General features: G+C 44.8%; 1 protein-coding gene across 3 annotated transcripts; it reads left to right on the top strand.

Moving 5' to 3' along the window:
* Nucleotides 1-461: 461 nt before the first annotated feature.
* On the top strand, nucleotides 462-27,008 carry LOC101160511 (tetratricopeptide repeat protein 39B). Of its 3 annotated transcripts, none has more exons than XM_023965804.1 (19): nucleotides 462-910; nucleotides 8,682-8,716; nucleotides 12,814-12,918; nucleotides 13,333-13,464; nucleotides 15,332-15,402; nucleotides 15,476-15,543; nucleotides 17,401-17,465; nucleotides 17,542-17,647; nucleotides 17,719-17,784; nucleotides 17,861-17,969; nucleotides 18,059-18,126; nucleotides 19,851-19,910; nucleotides 20,170-20,331; nucleotides 20,423-20,514; nucleotides 21,265-21,385; nucleotides 21,464-21,575; nucleotides 22,011-22,128; nucleotides 22,206-22,322; nucleotides 23,693-27,008. In XM_023965804.1, exons 1-19 carry the CDS (start codon nucleotides 869-871, stop codon nucleotides 23,787-23,789), a joined length of 1,746 nt encoding a protein of 581 aa, XP_023821572.1. In that variant the 5' UTR covers nucleotides 462-868; the 3' UTR covers nucleotides 23,790-27,008. The 3 variants fall into 3 exon arrangements, with proteins under 3 accessions (XP_023821572.1, XP_023821571.1, XP_023821573.1); XM_023965803.1 differs by having other exon boundaries at nucleotides 462-913; XM_023965805.1 differs by lacking the exon at nucleotides 462-910 and adding an exon at nucleotides 7,335-7,690.
* The last annotated feature ends 404 nt before the right edge of the window (nucleotides 27,009-27,412 follow it).

Genomic DNA, 27,412 nt, shown 5'->3' with positions numbered 1-27,412 from the left:
ATCCCTCGCCACGGCCTGATGTGGAGTCCTGAGGCAAAAGAAAGCGAGGAAGACCACGGACCACATGGAGGAAGAGGTTCAACTATTATCATTTAGGGTTTGTTGTCTTCACATATTTGGTCTTTTTATTATGATTCCAAACGTCTCTCAGTTGTGATTTCATTCTTTTTTTTCTTTTTTTAACTTGTTCTGTCCAACAGCTGAGCAAACAGATCAGAGCTGAAGGCTTTTAGTGTTGGACAGGTTTACTATCACAAAAAGAGGTTATATAGCTTCGACAAACCAGAGTGTAGATTTGTATAAACCCCTTTTTGTTGTATTATTTTTTATTTATTTGTTACATTTAGTGTGTGTGGGGAGGGAGAGGAATGTGAGGGGGTGGGGGTGGAAGAGAGGTGAGAAAGTGGGGGATACAAGCACTGATTTGGATAAGTTATTATTTGAAGCTGTAACAATTATACCAGATTTGCTGGAAGGACAAATATTACATCAAAGGTGGAAATCTGACACGATTTCATTCTGACTGAACATCAGTGTCCAGATGTCAGAAGTTCCCGGTGGAGCCTTTGGGTCGCAGCAGAGAGTTTGTGGGCGGGGCTTAGGGGGACACTGCATAACCGAGGGGCGTGTCCACGCATACCTTCCTGGAGGTGTGTTCGGTCTGAGCTCCAGAGACGACGGCCTGTTTTTATTCTGAAAGTTGACGGAGGAGAGCGGACCGGAAGCTGCGTGTCCGAACCAAAGACCCACGGAGCGGAACCGAACGTCTGCGGCGGGAAGCAGAGGAAAATGGGACCGGAGCTGCTGTGAGAGCGACCGACCGACCGACACGCAGCCGCCGCGGAGGGAGCCCGGCCGGCCGCCGGGGATGGCCCACGTAGGCAACGGAGCGTCCGCGGAGGAGGAGGAGGAGGTGAGAGCCCCCCCGGTCCCGGAGCGGCGCGTCCCGCGCCGGGTCGGTTCCGGTACTGACCCGCTTCACTCTGTAAACGCGGAAGAAAAACTGGTCCCAGGAGCGTGATGAAGCTGGGGCGCGCGCGCCCGAAACCCGAACCCATCCGTGGTGCTACGACGTCACTGCCTACCTGTTTGGTAACGAGCATCTTCTCAGAACGGAACCAAAGCGGACCAGAGAAATCCGGTTCGAGGTTTTTACTTTCGTCCTAAAACGGTCACAACACGTGAGTAGCCGGTGTGACGTCACAGAGCATTTTTGTTGAGTCACTAAAAAGTGAAGGACAGATGATGGACAATCAGGAACCGGAGAAACGCAGCAATTCCTGCTCTGATTTGAATCTGGATCCGGTTTGAATCCACTACAACTCTGATTCCAAATCCGGTTTCTTTAGTCTGGGATAAAATACAGACAAACAGAACCGACCCGGTCCATTTAGTGAAACCTAGTGGCTTCAATAGCAGAACCTCCTGAAAAGGTTTGAACCTGAATCCAGATTTGGTTCTGAATGAGAACTGAACTGGTTTCTGTAGCCGATGTCTGCATGCTGTCGTCCCAACGGGAATAAAGACAGAATCTGGAATAAAAGTGGAACGTCGGGTTCTGCTCAGACACGAGAACATGACAGAACTCGTCTTTCTCATGTTGTTCTGGTGAAGATCATGAGGGTTCTGGGTGATATTCTGTCACGGCGCCGTCGCCATGACAACCGTCATCCTGTCAGAGAGGAGTCTCTATAAATCTGTCAGATTGACGGTCAGGAAGGAAGCCGGTCTGAAGCAGAACATCCTGACAGGACTCTGGCGAAGAACCGGTCCTGAGAAAAAGAACCCAATTCACTTCCAGACTTCTGCAGACGTGCAGAAGCTGTTGTGGTTGTTCTGGTTCCACTTCGCCGCAGGCCTTTGGGTCTTCTCGTCCAGAAGTTGGTCAATAATCTGATTAACCAGAGAACTGGGTCTGCCGGGTTTCAGGTCCAGAGGAAACCTTGTGACTGGAATCTGGAGCAGATTAAACGTTACTGCAGGGACACGTCTTTGGTTGGGTCGGATTTGACTGCAGAGCACTTCTGCAGCAAGAAACCAGGTCTGCGGCTGCGCAGACAGTTATGCAGGCAGATGTGAACCCTCATGAAGCAGACAGCAAACTGGGTCTGCCGCTGCGCAGACGGGCATGCAGACAGATGTGAACGTACATGAAGCAGACAGCAAACTGGGTCTCCAGCTGCGCAGACGGGCATGCAGGCAGATGTGAACGTACATGAAGCAGACAGCAAACTGGGTCTCCAGCTGCGCAGACGGGCATGCAGACAGATGTGAACCTGCAAGAAGCAGACGGAGGAACCAGGTCTGTTTGTTTCTGTGGCTCCTCGTCAGTTTGTCTCCCGGCTGCAGGTGAAGGCGTCTGCGGTTGCTTCCTGTCAGAGGCAGACTTCCTGTTGGATGCTCGGGCAGACGGTGAATCCACCAACTGCCTCGGATGCAGGTCTGGACTACAGAGGCAGAGATGAGCTGCAGCCTCACAGACGTGCAGATCAGGGCGTGAAACCCTGGAGGGGTCGGACTGCAGCTCAGACGGGGTTGCGGGTTCGGTTCCTGCACTCCTGCTGCTCCTGTCGTGGCTGCAGTGCTGCAGCCTTCAGGGTGAATGCAGAGGCGCTGGGCTGGTGTCTGTGGTTATCCATCTGCAGGCTGTAAGCAGCTTTGACTGAGGTGACACCGGCCTGTGGGGGCTTATGCAAATATCAGGTGTGGTTCAGCCACGCCCCCTCTGCTCAGGTGAGGGTGAAATAACGTCTGCTTCTGTAAACGACGCAGACTTTCAGAGTTTGTCCTTCAGGGCAGAAGGATTTGAGGTTTAACCTCCAGCTTTCCTGTAAATCCAGTATTTTATTCAGGCGGGAAACGCCTGGAGCGGCGCTGAAGGACCTCTTTGTGTTACAAATAACCATCTGAAGGCTCCTCCCCCTTTTCAGAGCTGCAGGATGTCAGCTTTTTACCTAGAAGAACAGATGCACTTTTCACAGAAAAGTCTTTCAGGTCGCCTCACATCCACGTGTGAAGGTTGACCCCTCCCCTAAAGGAGCGCTGCCCTCCCGTCATTTAAGAAATGAAAAACCCTTCTGTAAACCAGACTGAAATCATGCTGGCATAATGCTGGATGGAATCATGTTGGACAGATGATGAAATCATGCTAGAATCACACTAAATTCATGCTTACATCACGCTACAATCAGGGTTCAGTGAAGGAGAGCGTTGCTCTGGAAACCTGCTGGACTGGACCATCTGCGTCTTCTGTAGCTCCGAGTCTTCCGGCTTCCTGTCTGCTGGTTTTCTCTGTAATGGCGGCGTTCAGAAGAGGACCTGCAGACCTCCTGAACACGGGTGCTGCTGAAGGGGCGGCGGGCAGCGGGCGACCTGTCCTGACCTCTCATGTTTGAATCCAGGTTTTAGTTGGATCTGTTTGGAGCTAAATGTCCTTAAACGCATCATTTTGTGGACTTTCAGCTTTGGATCTGTAGGATTTTCTGTTGGATTTGGCTGCAGAAACTCGCTTTAGAAAGCAGTAATATTTGAGTTTTCTGATAAATCTGTGGTGTGAGGAGTTTATTAGAGTTCAACAGCAGAAAAAACCTCTTTGATGTGATTCCAGCTGAAATATTTTTAGTTTTTTTTTTTATAATTTCTTGGTGAGATCCTTCTGGAGCTGTTTTATCTTTTTATCTAATGATCTCTGTTCAGACAGATTTGGAAAAAACAAACCAACTTCAGTCAGTTTAGACTTTGTCCACCAAAAACTAAGTAGCTCTGAAATACTCTGTTACATAAGAGTAGGATTACTTTGATTGACTGCAGTGCTGCTGAAACAAACACTGCTGGTTTCCGTTGGTTGAGGGTTCTTCTGCCGTTTTTGGTTGGGAGCTTCAGGCGGGCTGGACTCTGGTCCATCTGAGCAGCTTTGTCTGGGACTTCCTCATGGACGTCTGGAAGTGCTGAGCTGTCCCATAATGCATCATTGTCTGGCTGACAGACGCTCCTCTTCACTCCCAATCATCTCATTTCACAGAAGCTCAGCTGACTTCAGTTTGAAGAGGATGATTGTTTACCAGAACCCAGACGGGACGAGGAACGGTACAAACTCTCCTCCTCTGCTGTCACCTTAACCCTTTGAGTGCTGAACTGTAACCCGCCCAAAACACCCAAAGGTGTGACTGGAGATGACCAAAGTTCACCTCTGTGACCAAAGTTCACCTCTGTGAGGGCTGAAAGACAAAGTCGCTAACACTTCCAGAATCAACTTAAAAAGGGACTTTAGGTGAAGAATGAAAGAGTTCTCTCAGGGAGAACCGCCTAGATCCTTAAACACCAGAGACCAGGAATGAAACACACGACTGAACCACCAGAACTCGACGGCCACTCACCCAATCAGACGCCATTCCAGCAGCTCCAGTCAGAGCACAGTGACTGACCTTTAGATCAGTGTGGACCTTCTTTGAATAACCATCAAAGGGTTCTGAGAAAAACTGATTCAAACTGGTTTTGTAAACACTTCACTTCTGTCTAGTGTTGTATATCGGTGGTGAAATCTGTTTATAAACTAAGAGTCACGGCAATTCAAGGATCGTCATCTAAAGCTCAGTTGTTGGAGTTTATCGAGCTCAGTAGATGGTGGGAGGGGCTTAGTGAAGGGGAGTGGACTGAGTTGTTCTGTGGGAGGGGCTTAGTGAAGGGGAGGGGGCTGAGTGGTACTGTGGGAGGGGCTTAGTGAAGGGGAGGGGGCTGAGTGGTACTGTGGGAGGGGCTTAGTGAAGGGGAGGGGGCTGAGTGGTACAGTGGGAGGGGCTTAGTGAAGGGGAGGGGGGCTGAGTGGTGCAGTGGGAGGGGCTTAGTGAAGTGGACGAGGGCTGAGTGGTACAGTGGGAGGGGCTTAGTGAAGGGGAGGGGGGCTGAGTGGTACAGTGGGAGGGGCTTAGTGAAGGGGAGGGGGGCTGAGTGGTACAGTGGGAGGGGCTTAGTGAAGTGGACGAGGGCTGAGTGGTACAGTGGGAGGGGCTTAGTGAAGGGGAGGGGGGCTGAGTGGTACAGTGGGAGGGGCTTTGTCTTCATCGTCAGCTGAACCTGTTCTGATCCGGTTCAGGAGAACATCGTCAGCTGAACTCTAAGACGACTGAAGCTGAAGAGGTTTCACTAGAAGAACAGCTGACTGAAGGGTTTTCTGTCTGCAGAGGTTAAAGATGATGGAACGGCTCTAAGAGTCAAACGTTGAGTTTTCTCCTGGGGGGTCATCTGAGCCTCTTTCTCAGTCAGTGGGAGCTGAGCGGTTCAGTAATGGAACACGGTGCTGAAGTTCATGACTAATTGATAGGAAAGGTGCTGATGTCACTGGAGAACTAAATCATGTTACGTTTCTCTCTGTTGGACTTTTTACTGCTGTTATAAAATGGACAGAATTAAAAAGATAACTTTTGAAAGACCTGTTCACATGTCAACTATCTAACCTGACAGAGGATTTACTTAGTGAAGCTCCGCCCATCAGACCTCCATGTGGTTGGCTGGCTTCATTCTATTTTTCTGGATCTTTATTGTGTTTCAGGCCAAAAAAAACCTCAACTTTATTGTTGAAAGAACAGTCAGAGTTTCAGCGTTAAAGTCCGTCTGCCATCATCTTCTGGTCTGTTTTTAGTCGTCTTTTCATGATGATGATGCTGTTTTTAGCCAGAATCCAAAGACCTGTGTTGTTTTCTAAGACATAGTTTCTGTGGGGGGGACTTTAGGCTCAGAGTGAGCCCACCCCACTTCCCAACATCATTTGTCTAAATGCTCTCCTGCTAGCTTATAGCCCCTCACAACCAAATGCTAATGCATCAAAAGCATTTGAATACAGAAATATCCAGAAGTACAACAATGTTCTTCATGAACTAATCATGGTGGTTTTAACCACTTCTATCCGGGTCGGTCTTGAACGTCCTCATGAAGGTTCCGGCCTTCAGTTCAAGCTTTGACCGATGTCTGCAGGTTGGATTTCATCAGCAGTTGTTCCTCAGGGTTGGTCCTCCATGAATTCAGAACTTAAGTCTTTGGAGACACGTGATCTTCATCCGTGGATCCGAGGTTCCTTTAAGACGCGCCGCCGTCTTCACTTCAGATCTGAAGTCATCTTGGACCAAAGTGATACTTCTTCATGATCCAGAAGATCTATCAAAGTCCTGCAGGGAGAACCGCAGCGCCAGAGAACCACCTTCTTATGGATCTTCTCTGTGTCGGTTCTGAAATGACTACTGAGTGTCAAAGACACCCCCTCCCCCCGGTGGTCTGGTTTTAATCAGCGGTGCCCCCGCCGCTGTGGTTCTACCATTTCCTGTCCTAGTGATCTTGAAGCAGCAGGAGGTGAAGCTTCAGACGTCTCTGTCTGGTTTTAAAACTTCCTTCAGAGCGCAGTGGAACTCGGCGGGATGTGGCCGTTCTGCAGCGTGACGGGTTCCTCGTGACGCGTTGAACCAGTTTTCATGTGGAATGCTGCAGCAGACACGGACGGCGTGTTTGCATGAGGAGTCTCCGCCTCCTCCAGGTTCTGCTTACGTTCCAACCGCTTTACATATGCAAAGACCAGCAGCAGAACCTTAGAACTGAGAACTGCAACAGCAGGAAGTCAGAAAGTTCTTTCAGACGGAACCAGAACCAGAACCGCAGATTTGGGTGATCAGTCCGGAGCATGGTTCTGTCCGAATTCCTTCCCTAACCACTACTTAGTGCACTATATAGTGCCTTTGCCAGTTTGTAGTGCTGTCCAGATGAACAATTCCAAAACCCAGAGCCCTAGAAATTTCCCAGAAGTCTGTGCAGAAAAACCAGTGTGCATTGATGCTCACCAGATTGGTGAATATAGACCACAATGCATTGCATCAGAACAATTTTTGCCAAAAAATGTATTTAAATTTAATTTTTTTAATAACATTTTTATCTTCAGAAAACAGTGAACTTATAAATCATCGTCACAAAACGTTCATATTTATTAGATATTATCTTAACGAGGACGTCGTTTACATTTTATTTTTAAAGTAGTGAGCACGGTGTCTGAATCTCTTTTAAATTCCAGGGCACTACATATTCTTTTAGTCATTAGGGATTAGGGTGGGAATTCGGACACAGCCGTGGTTTATGGTCAGATCTTTTTATGTCCCACAATCCCTGGCGGTTCTGCTCCAGACGCAGCTGAGCTCTGGACCACAGCCGGCGGTGGGATCTGCCTCCGGAGCCACTGCAGCTGGATGCCGTTATGTAAGGAGTGACTGGGCTGCTATTATTAGCTGTTACTGAGGAACACCAATGAACACGCAGTCCTAGCCTCATCAGAGAGGACGGTCTGACCCTCCAGATCCACGTCCTCCGATGTGACAGGCACTGGGTTCTGGAGGTTCTGAGGCAGAAAGGTTTGAGTAGAAAATGTTCTAGGAATCGGGGCGTCTGCTGCGTCGTGTCCTCCTGCACATCAGTGCTGCTGTTTCACTTCTAACGATCCAGCATGTTCCTGCTGTGTGATGCCAAAATAAAAGCCCCGAAAAGGTTCTGAGGTTCCAGGAGGCACTAAAGATCCAGCAGGACTGAAGTCCTTCCTCTGGGGAGAGAACCAGGATCTGGACAGATCCCGCTCTTCCACAGCTTCCCAGTCGGGGGCGCTGGCATTTTTAACCTGAACAGGTGGACCCGGATCCACTGGATCCACAGTCGAGTTTTGGTGAGCTTTCACACCTGTCGACCCAAACCGTATCCATGGCGACCGGTTCTGGTGTGGATTAGACCAGAGCCAAAGGTGACGGTCCGATGAACCCTTTAACACCGATCTTTAACTCCAGCGTATCGAGTTGCACAGCGGCGCATCAGAATTATGGGATTGACGTAAGCGGTCTGAGAGGAATGATTCGTGTGTCGCTGGTGACGTGTCAGCTGTGAACCCTTTAACTCTGTCAGAGGAAACCCCGCCTGCACCTTTTTATCCGTATTCATGACACCATTACTACAAATATGTTTAATGAGTGAAATCTTTTGTCATTTTGTCAGAATAAGGCAAATTTTTAAAATCATTCTAGAGATGGTCTTTTTTCATGTTCTATTGTGTGAAATAGCAACAAAAACAAAAAACATATTAGTATTTAACCTTTAGATGAGCGGATCCAATGACAAAAAAAGAATTTATAACAAAACAGCACAAGAAGTTGGTTTGTCTGGAGGATTTTAGTTTTGTTCTACATCTTCTTATATTGCAAGAATAGAAGTAATGTTGTTTGTTTTAATAATATGTTGATTTGGTGGCAGTTTCTGTTCAGTTTAAGGTCAAACTTAACTCCACATACTGAACACATCCAAGCCGGGCGACTTTTGTAGAAAACTCTCCTTTCTTGATGTCCACGAATCAGAAGAAACTCTGAATGCAGACAGGATGATGTGAATCAGTGACAAATCAGTGGCACCATTTATTTTCAAATTAACCTCTATGAATGTCTTCATACTCTCCAAAAAAACACAAAAAGGAGGAGAAATCGTTGGTGAAATTCTAACTATGATGTGGAGAGCAGTTAATAGAGAACAAAAACATGTTTTTATTGTTTTTAAATTATTATAAATCTTTCAAAATGCAGCGTTTTTTTCTGAGGTAGCTGTGTGTCAGTAATGCTGGTTTAAAAAAACGTGTTTTTTGTGAAACTAATGCGTCTCCGTTTGTGTTTCAGGACTGTTTCGAGGACGCTTTCGACCGCACGCCATCGTGAGTACATCCTCACTCTCACACATTTCCTGTCTGCTTCTCGCTGCTCCTTATCTCATCTTTTCTCACATCCTGGCTCAACCGCTGACTTTCTCTCTGCGTTCATTCTCTTCTCTGATGCCTGATGGAGAGCTGGTGAGGTTGAAGTGTGTTTCCAGATAGAGCTTTGTTTACATAAGGTTTTGTCAGGGGTTGGGTCATGATGTGTGGGTGTTTGGCGCTAACGCACAGATCAGAGTTCACGCCCAACAGTGGGACAGCAGTGTGAGTGTTTGATGGTGAACCTCAGTCAATGATGTGTCTGAGTGATGAGTGCACGCTCATGATTTCCTGTTAGCCTGTTTGTGTGTGTGTGTGTGTGTGTGTGTGTGTTTACTCGTTTTTGGTACTAATGGGGATACATAAAAGTACAGGCCCTTTTTGGGTCCGTAAACCAAATCGTGACCAAAGATCGTCCAAGAACACTTTAGACTTCTAATGAAAATGGGTCAGAGCATTTCTAATAATTAGAATTGTTCATTTAAAGAAAAATGTATATTGAATCAGTAAATCAGCTGATTGGGGTGCAGAGAAAAGCAGCTTTGTGCTAATTGGCCATCAGACTGTACAACTCTTCTGTATGACTAGGCCAGCAAACATTTTTAATTTCTTTATCTAATTATTTATTAATTTATTGTTTGTGTTTTTTCTTTCCATCTTTATGTTTTCCTCTTGATTTGCCATGACGACTGAATTTCTCTTCTGTGAGTTTAATAAAGTTCAATTTCGATTTGATTCATAATATTTGTGTAAATATGTTCATATGTAGACTGAGAGCTCTTCTTATTTGTTACATCCACAAAACTTCAACAATAGTAAAATGTTCAGAGAATATTGATAAATTAAATTATAAACTTCTTTAAGTTTGTTTTTACATGGATCAGAGAGGTTTCAATAATGTGGCTTTAGCTTGTGACCATGAAGTTAATCCTTTAACATCAGAGTTATTGCTCCAGTGTTGGTGTTCTTTAAGCAATCATAACTCTTCAACTGTTGATGCAAGTCATGTCATTCTATTCTGGAGCTGAGTAAAGCCGTTTTGCACTGATGGTTTACAGTAGTGGAGTGTATCTACGAATATCAGCTGATTCCAACAAGGAGAAAGGCAGGATTGGAATCTGTTGGAATTACATTCACTGCTCAAACAAAGAGTTACGGTGGCTTAAAGAACATGTTATTTTGCTGTCACCGGGGACGTTTCCAGTGTTAAAGGGTTAACTGTGTGTGATGTTGGATAGAATTATGGACCTCATGACATAATGGCATCAGGAGCCTTTTCTTTTCCCTTTCGGAGTTGCCACGGCCAATCAGCTTCCTCCGTCCAGCTCTGTCTTCTGCATCCTCTACCAGCAGCTACCTTCATGTCTTCCTTCCTCTCTAGACCTGTGGCAGCTCTAGACTCAGCATCCTTCTACCTATTATGGCATTTGGTGCTGAAGTACTTTCAAACATAAAGTGTTGAATTAAATCTGAGTACAAACTAAGAGGTTAGTTAGATAAAGACGGCAGTCTGTTATTATCGTAAGACATGTTTGTATCCATGAACTGGTTTTATTCATGGTTTAGGGTTTGGCTCACTTTTGTAGAAGTTATTTTGCGGGATGCCAGTGTTAGCTTTTTGTTTTACGGTGCATTGTGTTCTGCATCCTTTCGGCTGTTTGGCTGTAGACCAATGACAGTCTATCTTCTATCTGCCGTTCCTCCTGTCCAGAATGTGTTCAGTTCACTACATGTACAAAAATCTTCAATCTGTTCTTTTCTATGAAAGATTGAGAGTTCAAAGATTGAGAGTTCAAACAAGAGAACATGTCTGTCTGAGTAGTGAGGAGTTTTACCGCCTAGAATTATTGTAAATCAAAGATGAGCACAGATTTCACCGATCGCAGATGAACTCCTGTGATAAACGAGAGAACACCACCTATCATCTCCGCTGATGCTTCTCTGTAAGCAGTCTGTAAATTACTACCACAATAAAAGACAGGAACACTCGTAAATGGAAATGTTCAGGCTAAACATTGAACCTAAAAAGGCTTTTAATCCTAACCCGAGTGTTTCATTCTGAGCTTTTAGACACGCTTGAGGCGTTCTCATCCAAACTGTGTCCGGTTACATTTTCTACAGCAGATTTCTTGCAGATCACATGGCGTGTCATGTGACCCAAAAGGAGGATGTGGTGTGTAAAATGATGAGTTAGTTGAATTAAATTATATTTGCTACAATGGGGCTGTAGGATGTTTGTTCCCTGTGACAAATATTTAAACAAATGACAGAAAGTACTGCTGTAGGTTCAAGTCCTGTAAACCAGGTGCTTATAGTCCAGTTTCATGAGGGGCAGAAACGTTACACCAAACATGATTCATGTCAACCATACAGCCCTGAAAACCTGCAGAGCAGCTGAGAGGCTACGACACGTGTGCAGCTCTGAGCACGCTCTGTGTTACTGGAAGGTGATGTTTAAATAAAGCTGTTCTGTCTTGCCCACATTCAGAGCAATTAAGTCGTTAAAGGCAGTTTAACAAAGGAGACAACGGCTACGGCCAGGAGCGGCTGCAGTGCAAGTCTGTGGTTCAGATTTACTGTCCAAATAAGAAGGGGATGTGGGAGGGGCCTAAAGAAAGCACCTGAGCAATACGTTTTCAGGTCTTCATGAGAGAAGAAGAAGGTGATAGTTTGACATGCTGTTGCATTTGTAAGTTGGTCACATGACTTTCTGATGAGCAATGTTAGAAACTACGACATACATGATGAGTTGGTTTGTTCTGGTGAGTCCATTCAGCAGTGAGATATCTTCTCAATTACATACGAGGCTGTTTGATGTCGGACACTAAGCTTCCTGTAAGACCAAAGGTTTCAGTTACGATAGAGATTTAGCATCTACTGGCTTCAAATGTCATTGACTTCTTCCAGAATCGTTCATTCTGGCGTTTTACCAACACCCATAAACAAATGAGGGGATGACTTTGCTCTATGATTTACAATAGAATGAATGTGAGACAGTTTGTCAAACCAGATTTTCACAAACACACATGACACACAAACCAGATGGTTGTTTTGACACACCCTAGAGAGGAGTTCTAACAAACTAGGATTTGTTGACGATCTCTTAACCCAAAGGCCACACCCTTTTTAGGATTTATTTTGTCTTCAAATTACTGAATAAAACAAGTTTTTTTAAAGTTTTTTTATTGACTCAGTGCAACAGCCTTAGATATTAACGCTTTAACATCAGAACTTCAGCTCCAGTGTTTGATGTTATTTGAAGTTTCCAACTATTTATGTAATTAACTTAATTCTAACAAATTCTGATGAACGGAACAGCAAACTAGCGCTTATATGCAACATTTTACAGTAGTGAAAGGTTCATGCAGTCAACATAAATTAGCCGATTTACTAATTTAAAGTGTAGCATATTGGCACAAAGCGGCTTTTCTCCGCATCAGAATCTGTCAGGATCATAAATCAGCAGGAAAGTGAAGTTTTAGCCATCAAAAGGCAGCTTTTATCACATCATTTAACGTGATTTACGCCGTCTTGTGTTGTCCCAAGATGGGCGTAGAAAGCGGCGTTTGAACACGTGCAAACCGAGCATCCAAAAAGCCGTTCTGGCTCGTTCAAAATGGCGTTTTGTTGTCATATACCGGGGTCAAAATGCTGTATTGTTTGAATAAATTGGCTAAAGCCGAAGATGATAATTAGCATATGTCTCTTTTATAATTGTAGTCATTTGTTTGTTCCTGTATGCTGTGTGTGTGAATGGGGGGGGGGGGGGGGGGGGCAAGGGGTGGGTTGGTTTTCCCTTTCCTTTCTTTTTGTATTTTGTTGTTTTTATTTTTAATTGTAAAGCGTTTTGAGCTAGGATTAAACCTAACCAAAGGAGAATCCTGTTCTTTGAAATGACCTTGGATTGATGGTTAATGGGTTGTTGGTGTCTCAAACCATCTAGAGAATAGAGACGTCTCATTATTTTATCTTTTAAACAGCTTTAAATGACGGTTGAAATGTTCCTGTTCAGGTTTTACTCCTGAAAAAACGCCCTCTCTACGTTTTCGTGTGTCTAGGACATGTCGGATGGACCTGCAGACGGCCATTCAGGAGACCCAGTGTGCCCTGAACCTGGTCCTCAACAACAAGTTCTCTCAGGCGCTGGACCTGCTAAAGCCATGGTAACGGCGTTAATGTAGACTCCCGTTTAACACTGTAGTGACCCCGCCCACCAAGCAGGCAGACATCTACTTTTTCCAGTCATTCGAACATAAAAATGTTTGCTTAACTCCTAATTGCAGCTTTATGACTGCGATAACCATATCTGTGTTCCACCTGTAAGGCAGGGCTGTCCATCCTGTCTGCCATGGCGCTTGTCCCACTCACTGCTGCTTACCTGCTTCAGGTGTGTCCAGCCAATCAGAACCTGGAATTACCTTATCCAGCTAATCGGCAGCAGAAAGAGTCAGGTCACCTGGAAAACAAGCGAGATGGCGGATCTGTGGGACCGGGGTCGGGCGGCCCTGTTGACAGTACGGCTGTTATCGCTACAGCTGACCGCGCGTTTGCTGTGTACTTCTGCTCTTTTCCTGAAGGTGGAGGGACAGCATGTACCACGCTCTGGGCTACAGCAGCATCCTGGTGATGCAGGCAACCATGACCTTCGAGCAGAGAGACATCCAGGCGGCCATGGCCACCATAAAGGACGCCCTGCAGACCTGCCAGAGGTGAGAGGACCGGAGGCTGTAGATGGGCTGACCCGGTGGTCATGTGACTCAGCGGTGTGTCGGGTTGGGAAGGTCACGATTTTGGGCTGACGTGATGTCATCATACACTTACCCTGAAGGTTTTGAACCCCCATAAGACATTTTTTAAAGTGTGGGTGACATGGCCTATTTTAATAAGCCAAAATATAGTAAATAGTCTCTATTTCATGTTGCGATTGTATTTAATATATTTCGAAAAAGAATAAATAGCGGAAAAAACGCGATATAAACAACGAGGACGGCCGCCGGCTTCACGCATTCCGCCGACTTCGTGCCGCCATGTTTGTGACGTAACGAAAGGCAGACAACATGGCTAGCACCGATAGCGAAGCACAGAGTGATGCTACCGTCTCTATTAGCGATTTATCATCAGATGAACAGAAAGATGAAGAGGAAAGTTGCGGAGATTATCATGATGATGAGTCACTTTTGCAACCGTATCGATTCGAACCCTTTTGCGAAAGTGAGGAGGATATAGCAGAAAGTAGTAGGTCTAGTGATGCCGATGACGATAGCCAGCATGAAGATTCGGCTAGACTCCAGTAAGTCTAAAAAATGTATACAATTAAATTACTCCACTTACCCTAAAATATACTCAAAATGTCCCCTTTTGGCCTAATCTAAACAAAGGTAAACACTGGTTTTCAACCCAATTTACAAAATAAATGTCACAAAATAAAAGTTTCCCAGATATTACTACTCTTTAGTTAACAAAGTCACTGTATACCATTAACAACTGTGGAACATTAACAGTTTTACCTGTTTGAACCAGTTTGAAACCTTTTCTCGCGCGCGCTCACACACACACACAGTTCAGTTTACTCACGGTACCGGCACCTCAAAAGCAAAAGAAAAAAAAACGTTGCAGGCCTGTTGCTTCTCTTGCAAAACATTGAGTGCGTTGAAATACTCCAGTTGGATCCAAGGACAACAGAAAACACGACTACTTCGCCTCAATGTGATCCATCGTGATGCACACTAGCTTAGCAGCCTCCGCTCCCGACTCCAGCGCCGTCCTCTCCGACCCAGAAAACGGCTCGCTCGCTTCCAGCTCACCCGCCTTTCTTCGACTCAGAAGCCAAGATCCTCCTCCCAACTCTCCGTTCAAAATTCTTCGTTTGTGTCCCGGTTTTTGTCCCTTCGAAAACGCAGACTTCTCTCCTGCAGATCTGGAGGGAAAAATCCTTCGCCGTCCACCTTCTTGAACTTTCCCCTTTTCAGCAGCGTTTCTTGTTTTGGGAGTTTATACACAGATACACTTTCACTAGATGTATTGCTACATCCAGCTGCCACACAACGACTTGGCATGTTGATGATTAACAGATTTAAACACGAGAGAAACGAAGACTACCTGTTTTGTTTACATGCTGTCCGAAGCGGAACTGCGAAAGTCAACGCCTTTCGTGACGTCACAGGTCATATCGAGGTCACTTCCAGCCTGCGCTCTTAGCGGCAAATTCAAATCTCTGATTCCTTCGAAAGATGTCTATTATTCATATGCTTCGGATTTTTTTCGACGCTAACTATTGGTATCAATAGAATCAGCGTTTAAAGGGCTTTTTTATTTGACAAAGTTGTTCAAAGCATGGCATCCACACTTTAATGTCCTTAGCGGTTACATTTTCTTTCCACTATAGGAACTCTTCAGTCGTTGACGCGATCAGCAGGATTCCATTTTATCATTTATTTGACCTTTATTTTACCACTGAGACAAGGCCTCTTTTTCCAGGGATACCTGGAATCCACTGGATTCTGACATGGACATGTGGTGATGTGCGACACTTTACATCCGTAAAGCTTAAGATTTAAGGATTGAAACTGTCTGCAGGTTCAGGAAGAGGAACTCCGTGGTGGGATCTCTGTCCAGTCTCATCAGCAGACAGGCCAACCTGCAGGAAGGTAGGTGTTCCTCCACGCTGGGGGTGGGAGGAACTTCACACCAGGAGGTTCACACTGCTGCTGTTGTTTTCAGAGGAGATGCATGCAGAGCTCTGCTACGCCGAGTGTCTCCTGCAGAAGGCCACGCTGACATTTGTGCAGGTCAGAGCGCCGCCGCGACCTCCAGGTGCAGCTCACGCTGGTCTGTTGGTCCTCAGAAACATGTGTTAGGACTGTTTTCAGTAGATTGTGTTCACTTTAGCTTCCTGGAGGATTTCAAAATAAAGTTTTGGTATAAAAGTGAAGAAATTACATCCTTAAAAATGACATTAGTGATGACACCAGCAAAACAGAAGCTGTTGACAGGTGCAGCTCTACAGGTAGATGGTCTGTTTAGAGAGAGAGGCTATCATTCCAAAAATGCTTTAGAACTCAGAAAAGCTAAGACATTTAGTAAAAATTTGGATTTTTCTACATATAGAAATACTTTATTTACAACAGTCCAGAGAAAAACATGGATTCTTTCACCTGTGTGTCTTCAAACTGGTTTTGAAACTCAAAAAGGAAAATTTGTTGTCATTTTAGGAACTCCATTCATTTAGTTAGTTGTTGATTCAAGTTGATCTCAGCTGAGTTTGGCTGCTTCTGATGTAAAGTCCCTCTCCGATCATCTTCTGATTCAAAGTCGTTCCAGCGGTCTTCTCATTATGATGATGCAGTTTTATCCAAAATCCAAAGACCTGTGTTGTTTTCTAGGACCTAGTTTCTGCAGAGCGGCAGGAGTTCATTAGAAATTCACCTCTGAGATGTGGGTGGGACCGTTGGCGTGGAGTAAGCCTGGCCCCCCTTCCCATCATCCATCTTGAACACGCTCCCTTGCTAGCTTACAGCCCCTAACAACCCCAAGCTAACATCAGCAGAAGTGTCGTAGCTTTCCATCCGTCCAGTTCTGATCCAGATTCCAGCTCAGACCAGGAAAACAAAGATGTTCATTGATCTGTTTGTCTGACAGTTGATGATCAGAATGGAGCAGAGCAGTTTAGGGCCTGTTTCCACATCACAAATACAATCTTTTTCTATCTGCTCCTGATTCATTACAATTTATATAAAGAAAAATTCAGAAATCAAATATTGATCTTCATTTTCTTTACATACAGAGTTAACTATTGACTGGATTTGTGGGGCACTTTCTGAAATGCAGGATCCTGCACACATTTGAAAAATAGTCCTGACTCCGCCCCTTTATCACAGATTTTACGATCCATTTCGGCCAACAACGCTCCCATGAAAACCATTTAAAGCTTGTCTCCGATTCTTTCTATGGATCTGTTGCTGCATTGAACGGACTACAGAAGTGTGTGATGACTGAAACCAAAACATTTAAGAGCATCACAAACGCCACCTGAAATCTGGGCCAGCATTTAGTCTGGAATGAGTCCCACCCTAACCCTACTCAACTTCTGCCCCTCGCATGGTGAGGGACAGGTCATCGATGAAACGAAGCTGGGATGAATTTAAGACGAAAAGGGGAGGAGCCAGAGATCTTAGTAGAAATATCTTTTGGATTTTATAAAAAGGTTGTGAGTGAGATACCACCAGAATTTAGTCTGTTTCTAATCTACAAGCTAATATATCCAGTGCATAAGAATGAACCGTTTCACCCAGGGGTCCCCAAATCCAGGCCTAGAGGGCCGGTGTCCTACATGTTTTCCATCCAACCTGCCATTGAAGCTCCTTTACTGGCTAAACACACCTGATCCAGGTAATCAGCAGAACATAAGGCAGTGTTTCTGGAAAACTGGAAGCTGGCTGGTCTGGATTTGGGGACCCCTGGTTTAACCGTTTGACAGCACAGCTTTAGCTAATACGCAACACCTTACGGTAGAGTTTACGCAGTTAACGGAAACTAACCAGTTCTGACGCCAGGAAAAGTGTCTTTTCCTGGCGTCAGAATCCCTTGGACTGACGTTTGGGAATGCCACAGTGTGTTATTCAGGCTTTTCTGTCCTGACCTTCCAGGATGAGAACATGATTAGCTTCATCAAAGGAGGCATCAAGATTCGAACCAGCCACCAAATCTACAAGTGAGTGACGTCCGCCGGACAGTATTTCATCAATGTTTGGAGGAAAAACGAACGATTCTGATTATTTCTTCCACAGGGATTGTCAGAACGTGCTGTCCATCACTCAGGGCGTGGCCCAACAATCCGAATTGTTCAGGCAGTTTGAGGGCGGAGTCAAGCTGGGCATCGGGTCCTTCAACCTGGTGGGTCACTCGGACGTTCTTAGGGTTCTAAGGCATTCATGCTAACCTGCCGCCGTGTGCTCTGGTTCCAGATGCTGTCACTCCTCCCTCAACGGGTTCTAAGGTTGCTGGAGTTTATCGGGTTCTCAGGAAACCGGGTCAGAACCTCCTGCAGCTGATTTTCCAAAGTGAAGGAGAACTGTGATGAAAGCTGACTGTTTTGTTTTTCTGCAGAGGTTTGGTCTTTCCCAGCTGAGAGAAGGCGCCTCCAACCACAGTCTGCGCTCCATCCTCTGCGCCTTCACCTTACTCTTCTACAACACCTATGTGTCCCTCATCCTGGGTAGGAACCGTCCTCATCCAGACCTTCTCCAGGAGTTCTCGTTGTCTCAGTGAAGCTTTACTTTTGCTTTGGCCTTCTTGCCTCATTAGGAACGGGGGAGGGGGACCTGGCTGAGGCTGAAGCTCTGCTGGAGCCGTACCAGGAAAAGTACCCAAAAGTAAGTCCTACAAGAAAAGGAGCGTCTGCATTTGTTCAGTAAAACCTAGAGGGATAAAAATCCAGAGCAGTGATAGCTTTCATTTGGGAGCCAGTTTAGCTCGTGCTGGTTTGCGGCGCCTTCCATCCGTGAAACCAGGGTTCGACTCCAGGCTGCTACCTGTTCCCTTCTCTACCTCTGCCGGTTCCAAGCCCGGTTTGAGAAGGTTGCGTCAGGAAGGGCATCCGGCGTAAAACATTGCCAAATTTACCATGCGACTCGTTCGCTGTGGCGACCCCTGATGGGAGAAGCCGAAAGTGGAAGAGAGAGTGATAGCTTTCATTTACGTCAAGGCCGTGTCCCACAGCACAGTACATATGCATATTGTCCACGAATGAAGTGTCGGCCTTTCGTGATAAATAGATGTAATTCATAAATGGCGTATACTTATATAGCGCTTTTCTACCTTCCTCAAAGCCTCAAAGTGCTTTACATTCACACACACATTCACACAGTGGTGGCGGCTCCGCTGCTGTACACTGACGCCAACCTTCCACCAGAACAAGCTGGGGTTCAGCGTCTTGCACAAGGACACTTCCACACGTGGGCGGGCAAGGCGGGAATCGAGCCTGCAATCTTCTGATCAGAGGTCAACTGCTATACCGCTGCCGCCCGGTTGAGAACTACACAGTTTACTTGTATTTAACGTAGTTTATATTATATTGCATAAATCTTTTGCAATTGTGTGGGATTTTTCTAGAGGCATACACAAATGTGTGTCTTTCCAGGACCGTTCCACCAATGTATACATTATATATCATGTATACGGCATGGATTAAACATTTTCTGTTACAGTTTTAGGCGACGTTCACACGAATGCGATCCATGCAGCCAGTTTCAATGTTTACTCAATGTTCAGACGCCTTCAGAGGTGCAGTTTGAGCGCCGGACGCAGCGCGTCAGCAGCAGCGTGTTTGGAAGGTCGCTGCATGATGTTTCCAGAGGTCAAATATTTGAACGCTGATTCAATTGTTCAGGGACTCAGTGTTCAGCAGGTGGTTCCAAACCCAACATGAAGGAGAATCTGATCGTTCCCCTCCTGAACTTTATGATCGATTTATTATTTGCATGGAGACGATAAAACTAATTATAATTAAAAATAATAATAATTATTGGACAGCAGTGAGTTTTACGTCCAAAGATGGGTGGAGGACGGGGATTGGACATGCTGATCACGTTTGGTGACGTAGAATTACGGTTTACAGAGTCGGTTTCCTGCTGAAAGTCCTCAGAAGTCCAGATTAAAGTCCTCTGGATCTATTTCTGCTGAACTTTCTCTAAAGACGGTGAACGCAAAATAATGAATCTGCTCTCAGAGTGACTGTAACTCTTTGGTTATTTATGCCATTAATAGAATTCCAACAGATTTGGACATGAAGAAAATTGGCTTTGTTTGAAAAACAGCAAAAAGCTGCAGAGAAAATTGGCAAATGAGCTGCTTTTCTGGAACTGTTATTTATGTGAAATCTTTATGACTTTGTGTAAAGTTCCCTGAAGTGTTGCATATGTATGTGTGTATATATATATATATTTATATATGCCAGATTTAGCTGCAATGACATTAAATGCTTGAATGGTTGAAGAGATTCAGAGATGATGCGTTGATGCTCTGATGATGAAGACGGGTATCGAACCCGTTCAGCTCGGCTCTCATCATTGATTTGATTCTGAATGTTTCTCCTCAGGGATCCATTATTCTGTTCTACTCGGCTCGGATTACTTCACTGAGAGGAAATCTGGAAAAGGTTTGGACATTTACACAACTTCAGTGGAAGTCTGACCCCCTCCCTTAAATCTGCCCCCCCCCATCCCAGCATTCTTCTCTTCTCATCTTTTTCAGAATCTAGATTCAAATAAACATTTCTTTGATGTTCATTCATTTAAAGTTTCCATCTTTCCACCAGTAGAAATCTCTGGTTCTCATGTGTTCTTGCTCTGACTGAGCGCCCTTTGCTCACTCTTCTCCTTCCCGCCCCCCGCTTGGCGCTGTGGCGTGTCTTCCAGGCGCGAGCTCGCTATGAGGAGAGCATCAGCAGCCAGCAGGAGTGGAAGCAGATCCACCACATCTGCTACTGGGAGCTGATGTGGAACCACTCCTTCCAGCAGGAGTGGCAGCAGGCGTACCGCTACGCCGACCTGCTCTGCCGGGAGAGCCGCTGGTCCAAGGTCAGTTCCTCCGCCCAGTCAGTGGTCACCATTGACCCAGAATTAACGGAATCCAACGGACGCCGGCGGTGTAATGACCTCCACTCTGCAGGCCATCTACGTGTACCAGAAGGCCGCCATCCTGAGCATGATGTCGGCGGAGGAGGTGGAGAGGACTGGCGAGGATCTCAGGGCGCTCTTCAGGTCCGTTTGCCTCCAAGACTCCTTTAACTCCACAGTCCCAGACCTGCTTTTGGTCTCAGACCAGTTTAATGCCAGACGGCGTTTTCAGGGACTGGCCGACGCTGGCGTTCCGCTTTCCCTTAACCTGTAAGGGAAACGTTAAGGGACATTCTGGTTTTCAAATGATCCTACATGAAATCCAGTGTAAAAGTAGAAATGTATTCAATTCTTGATTTTACTTTGATTAAATGGGTTTCTTAGGTTAATTAGGTGAAATGACTGGATTTGTCATAGAATAGCAGTTTAGCAGTGAGACGGTTTCATTCAGGTTCAGATGATCCTTCAGGACAAAAAGATTCATCTGTTGGTTTTAGATAAGGTTTAATGCAGATTTCCTTTATTTTGAAGGCCAAGGCTCTTCTTTGGTTTCCTGTCTGACTCTTTTCTGCCTAAAAAAATGTTTTCAGAAAAATTAACGTTACTAGTTTTGGGGTTTTAATTAACCGATCAGAGCAGCCAATTTAAGAGAGTAGAAAATATATCTAAACAGATGACTGAGGAGCAGGTTTAGACCTGCATCCAGAGAGAAACTCATCCGGAGGTTTCAGAAAATGAATCAGAAACCAAACAGGTCATACATTTTATTCTCTGTGGCCCGGTACCAAGTGACCCACAGAGTGGTACTGGATTGTGGCCGGCGGCTGGAACCACAGAACCACACCTGAAACGTTTCAGAAGAAGACCCGCTCTGAGATCCAGGTGTGTTTACAGACAGGTGGAGGGGCTGAAACAGCGTCTGGCCGGGAAGTCCATCCCCATGGAGAAGTTTGCCGTGAGGAAGTCCAGGCGCTACAAAGCCTCCAACCCCGTCCCCCTGGTCGTCCCCGCGCTGGTAAATGCAGCATCAGAGGTTCTCTGGTGAAACCGGCTTTGAGTGATTCCTAAATGCTGTTTTGGGGGGGTTCTGCAGGAGATGATGTACGTCTGGAACGGCTTCACCATTGTTGGGAAGAGGGCCGACCTCACAGAATCTCTGCTGGTGACCATAGAGAAGGTGGAGGAGCAGCTGCTGAAAGACCCCAGTGAGTCCAGCAACAGCAAAACGGTTCATCTCTAGACCGCTTCTGTTCAGACTGAAGCTGGTTTGACTCCGGTTTCATGTCAGCTAATGTCCTGACCTGTTAGCATAGGATGAACCTCGCTAACACAGATTTTTTTTAAAGAAATCCTGGGATCCATGTTTGTGGAATTCATTCACTGTTGAGACGCCTTTGAGGTCAACGTTAGCATTAGCATTAGCATGCTACATCAGCTTCAGCTACAGCAAAAGAGGAACTTCATGTGGCCCCCGTTTCCTACTGAACAGAATGACCTGGTTGTGTGTAAAAAGCAGAGATTCTGACGCTGAACAGCTTCAAATGTACTAAATGTTTCTGGTTCCTGACCTTACATTTGTGTCCAGAACATCACGGTAACTGGTAGTACTGTACAGCATAGAAACGTCTGCCCGTCCTCAGATCCGTCCGAGTATCACCCTGATGACAGCTGCCTGGTCCAGATGCTGAAGGGGCTGTGCCTGAAATACCTGGGCAGGTTCCTGCAGGCTGAGCTGTGCTTCACTCAGGTGCTCTCCAGGTAAACCTGCCTACTCTCTCACCACGGCCGCCTTGACCGAGGAAAAGGCTCATCTTGAGTTGTGTGTTCCCTCGCAGTGAGAGTCGGATCCGATACGATCACTACTTGGTTCCCTTTACGCTCTACGAGTTGGGTCTGCTGCACAAACAGCAGGGAGACTTCATCAAAGCCACTACATACATCGAGAAAGCCAAGTAAGTTCTGCCCGTCCAGGTTCCTGCAGCACCTTCACGGACTGAATCCAACTGCAGCTCAATGTACCAAAGTAACATTTTAATTCAGCCAGTGAGGGTTTGGTTATTCAGCAGAACTCTTCATTTGTTCACAGTAGGATCAACCCTTTAACGCCAAAGGTTTAGCAACAGTGTGGAAGTTCTTTGAATTTACCTCATCGACTGTTTATGCAAATATTGTAACTTCAAAGGATTCTGAAGTAGACAAAAGCAGCTTTGCTCAGATATGCAACACTTTACTAATGTAAATGTACTAATGTAAAGTGTAGCATATCTGCACCTGACATCCGTAAAGTGCAAATGTGCAGCACTTTTGTATGGTTGCTTACATTAGTAAAGTGTTGTGTATTGGAGCAATACATTAGTAAAGTGTTGTGTATTGGAGCTTTACGTTTGTAATATTTTGTGTATTTGCACTGTTCATCAGTTAAATGTTGCATATTGGCTTAAAGCTGCTTTTCTCAGCTCCAGGTTGTATTTGAATCATGTTGGTGACATACGTGGTTGAAGACTTAAGATCTCGGGCTGTGTCCTCTCACTAGTGACAGCTCTGCTGTTTGTGGGTTAAAGATATGACGGAATCAAACATGAGCCTGAATGAAAACCGTTTCAGAAGCAAAGATCTCCTCTAACATGACAGAAATCTGAGCCAGAAACCAAAAGTCAACTTCAGCGCCACCGTCTGCTGTGTCTCCGTTTGTTTTGAATAAATACTAATGACTTGAAAATTCTAGAAATTAGGGATTGAACAGATCCCAAAACTGACAGTTCAGATCATGTCATGGTTTTAAAGTCAATCTTCAGATCAGAAAACAAAAAAGTATAAAAGAAACCTAGATACAATCCATGGCACGTGTGCGCCGAGCCGTGACTAGTGATCCCTGCAGGTCCTGGATCATCCGTGGTCCGTTGACTCCTATAAAAAACTCAGAGGTGACGTAACTGACAGTTCATTTGACTGAAAATCAATAAACTGCTGTTGACCATTGCAGTCAGCTGATGATAATGTTATGGCTTTACATGATCGCTGGAGCAGAAAGGACATCTGACAGAGGTCAGGGTCAGAGGCGCTCCAGGTCACATGAGGTTCTGTCCTGTACAGTCTGGAACTCTCAAAGGTTTCACAAACTCAAAGTTACTTCATTTAAAGTCTTTTCTTTTTACCATTTTTGAGATTTTCTAAAAATTGTTTAATGGATGAAAACTTCATTTTCTCAAAAAACCAGTGTTTAGATATTCTGGTTTAAGGTTGGACTGAACATGTTTGAAGTTTGTTTTTCCAGGCTGACTTCCGGGTTGATCCAAACTCTGCTTTGGTCTTTTCCCATCAGGATGAACTACAAAGACTACTCCATGGAGTCCAGACTACACTTCCGGATCCACGCCGCCCTCAACAGCCTCAAAGGCTCGCCTGTCAGCACCCCATAACAATCTCAGCGTTGGATGAGGAGTTTTCAGGGTTTGAACTTCATCAGCAGGGATTTCTTTAGTGGCTGTAAACTCTACGTTAAACAGTTTGCCGTTTAGAAAACTGAGATTAAAAAAACTCACTTCTTGAAAAGACGCAAGCTTCCTGTTAGCATGGGCCGGCCTAGCGAGGCTTGCGGCGTGCTAGCTGCACACGTCATTCAGCGGTCACGAACATCGCTTGATCAGGAAGAAGGACGAGTTTTCCAGACGCTCTTTCACTATAAAAGCACAAAGAATTATCGACCATTCCCTTCCCAAACCCGCTAAAAGATCAAAAGGAAACTAAAGTGGAATTTCTGTTTAGTGTGAACCAAACCTAAAATCACAGCTTTCTGGTTGAAAAAGCTATTTTTAAGACTTCATGGCCTTAAGTAACGTTTAAGCTTCTGCTTCTCATCGACTCTTCTGCCTCTGAACTGCAGCGTCAGCCAGCTCACATCTTCAAAATGATACTTACTACTGTTCTGCCATCGCTTTCCAGCTGCTCCGCTTCCTCTGATTGGCTGTTATTGCATCGTTTTATCCATTCACTGAGTCACACATTCATCTTACTTCAGGTTTGTCTGGTTTACAGCTCAGACAAAACCTAAGTTAAGAAGTAAAAATGGCGTCTGCCCGGCTGTTTTTTACAGACTCTAGCGTTAGCATACCTGTACCACGCCAGCGTTAGCCGCTGTTATCTAGCATTTGCTTCGTTTTTGCTTCATACACATGTTTAGATCTGCTGCCATAGAATTTTCCAATGATGTGACAACCAGCGGATAAATCAGAGGAACGCAGACTTAGCATGTCACATGCACCACATGCAATCTATCACTACACCCCAAAAAACCCACTAGGAAAGGATTCAGACACAGTTTGAAGACACAGTTACACACTACAAGACACAGTTTATGACTCTATCAAAGACAAAAGCTCTGTTAGCGATGGCTCAGGACACGCTCGGTTTAGAACCACTGATTCAGGGTTGGCAAACAGAGAGTTGAGATTCAGAAATCGTAAATGACGAAAAAAAGTTGATTTTTGTCCGAACATTTGGGAAGGAGTCGGTAATTTTATTTTCAGGGACACGCAGGTTTTAACGCTTCCTATGCCTTTCGATTTTTCTTGTTGGTTCTTTCTTTGCTCGCGGTACGGCCTTCTCACCGAACGTGGCTTATAGGAACAGAGTGCAATCCCCTCATCCCTAACCCTAACCCCACAGACCGTCTGCACACGTGACGGAGACAACACACATTTTATGAGCAGCAATAGAAGCAGCTCTGCCGTGTTTCTGAGTCTTTCCCCTCCGTCTGTGTCCAACTGGAAGTTTGGGTTTTCCTGGAAATGGAAAGCAGCTTTTGATCTTAGTTCACCATCAAGTGCGTCAATTAATTAATATCATTATTGTATTTTTTTACCAAAGTATCTGCTTGATTTAAACGAATCATTAATCTGGAAAACCCAAACGCTGTTTTCTCATCTGGATCATCGCTTTTCCAAAGACCTAAGCCTTCTTCTGTTTTCTTCCATTATTCCACAGTAAACAACTTTAGGCTTTTATTTTGAAATGAAGCACAAGTATCGTTATCTAAAAGTCCAAATGAAAATGTTTGTTTACTTTAACCGGATGAGTTTGTCAACAAAGAGCAGTGGAGTCAAGCTAGCCCCGTCTTTGCTTCCATTGGGAACATCCAGGAGAAAGACCAACGTTTCTGTTCTACTTGAAGATCTCAGGAGTCAAACGTTCTTCTACTTCATGAATGTATCCACCAAAAGACCAAACTGTTGCTGAATGACTTTTATGTTTCTGTGCCTGTAAACTTTGGATCTGTCTTGTTTGTTTGTCAGAAAAAGTCAGCTTTGAACAACCGAAAGCTCTAAAAGCAAAGCAGATGGAGAAACCATCGTTTGCTCAAGGGTTGTGGCAATGAAAACCCAGCGACGGGCCGACAAAGCGCCCAATGACTGGTTTTAACTAGCACTGCTGGAGTAGAAATGAAAATAACGATTTCATGTCAGATGAAGGAATCAACAGCAGTTTTTATGGATGTATGCTAATGCTAGCTGCATTAGCGTAGCACTAAAGCACTGCCTATTTAGCATTAGCGGTACACACCAGTGTCAACAAAGTTAAAGAAATCTTAATTCTGCTTTTAATGTTTTTTATGTTCATGAATACTGTTAATGTTCAGATTAGCACAAAGGACGAACACTGCCTACTGCGCTAGCATTGTATTACTGGTTCATTCCCACGTTAGCTGACGTTAAGTTAGCATGCTACTGCTGGTGTTGTTTGTTTGTTGAACTAAAATAAACAGAAAAAAAAATTGCAGTTTTAAAGTTTTTAACATCTACAACCGAGATAACCACGAACAATAAAGATCGCTTTCTTCTTCATCCGACTATCATACAATTGCTACGCTACATAGAGGAAATGCTAAATATTCTATATTAATATAAAACTGATTTTCTTGCATCAAGTTGCTTTGTTAAGATTGGCAATTATATCTTTATTGATAAGTACAAGTTAAAAGTGGGATGTATGGTGTACTTCATAGTTTATGGTCATGCATACGTCCCAACTAGAAGGAATAAAATGGTTCAAGAACCGGCGTGTCATGTTTCAGAGAATGATCCTGTCAGCGTGTTCAAAGTCTGGTTTTGGCAATAAACCTGTTTCTTTGTAACTTTTCTTTTTTGCCATTGGTTTGTTTTCAAGGTTAATTTGAAAAGAAATGTTAAAAATAATTTTCCGGTTCATCTGGAGTGACTTCACTACCTCAACCACCTTCAGTTTTTGTGCTTTTCTATTCTTTTCATCAGATTGGATTCTCCGACGGTTCTATTTGCTTTATTTCTGCCTCACATTAAAGTCTTTGTTTTGTTTTGGAATCCGTGTGTTGCAGCAAACACAGAACTGAGGTATTTTGCTGAAACAAAGCACATTTTGAGCACAAATGTCATTGAAATTCTTGGTGTGTTCATACAGGTTACAGAATAGTTTCAGTCAGGTTTGTTGTGACCGCTTGTGTTTGTGTTGTGTGTCTGTCCGTGTTTGTGCTTTGTGACTATGTTGTTGAATTTGGAAAATGAGAGAGATTTCTGCATGTTTCTGTTTTACCAACATGACTGAGTGCAAAGCGTCATGCTGATGTTGGTGAGAATTCGGTGCAATAAAAGTCAAACCTGAACTTCTTCCCTTTGGGTTTTATTCTGGTCTGTCTGCAGCTCTGTGAGTCCAGAGGGAACTGTCAGTGTTCCGTACTCTGCACATTAAGACAGAATGGATTTTGTTCTGAAAAAGGTTTTCTTTGCTCTTCATGATGATTCAAGGCTATGTCACACACCCACTAAGTACATTTAGCACATTTACCCCACAGAGTATCCAGCAGTGCTCGACTGGTTCCATCACTGAAGATGCTTTGAGTCCAGATGCTGTGGCTCCACCTCCAGGCTCCTGATAATCCATCAAAATGTCTCTGGAAACCTCCACACATCTGGAATCATCCATTCACTTTTACTCTTTGAATGGTTTGAAGACTTTCTTCTTAACTTTACTTTGAAGAGTAATTAGAAACTGCCTTAAACTTTTATTACAC

This window comes from Oryzias latipes, chromosome 18, assembly GCF_002234675.1.
Source record: "Oryzias latipes chromosome 18, ASM223467v1".
Classification (NCBI taxonomy): domain Eukaryota; kingdom Metazoa; phylum Chordata; class Actinopteri; order Beloniformes; family Adrianichthyidae; genus Oryzias; species Oryzias latipes.
The sequence above is the reverse complement of the archived record's forward strand: the minus strand, read 5'-3'. Positions and strand labels throughout refer to the sequence as shown.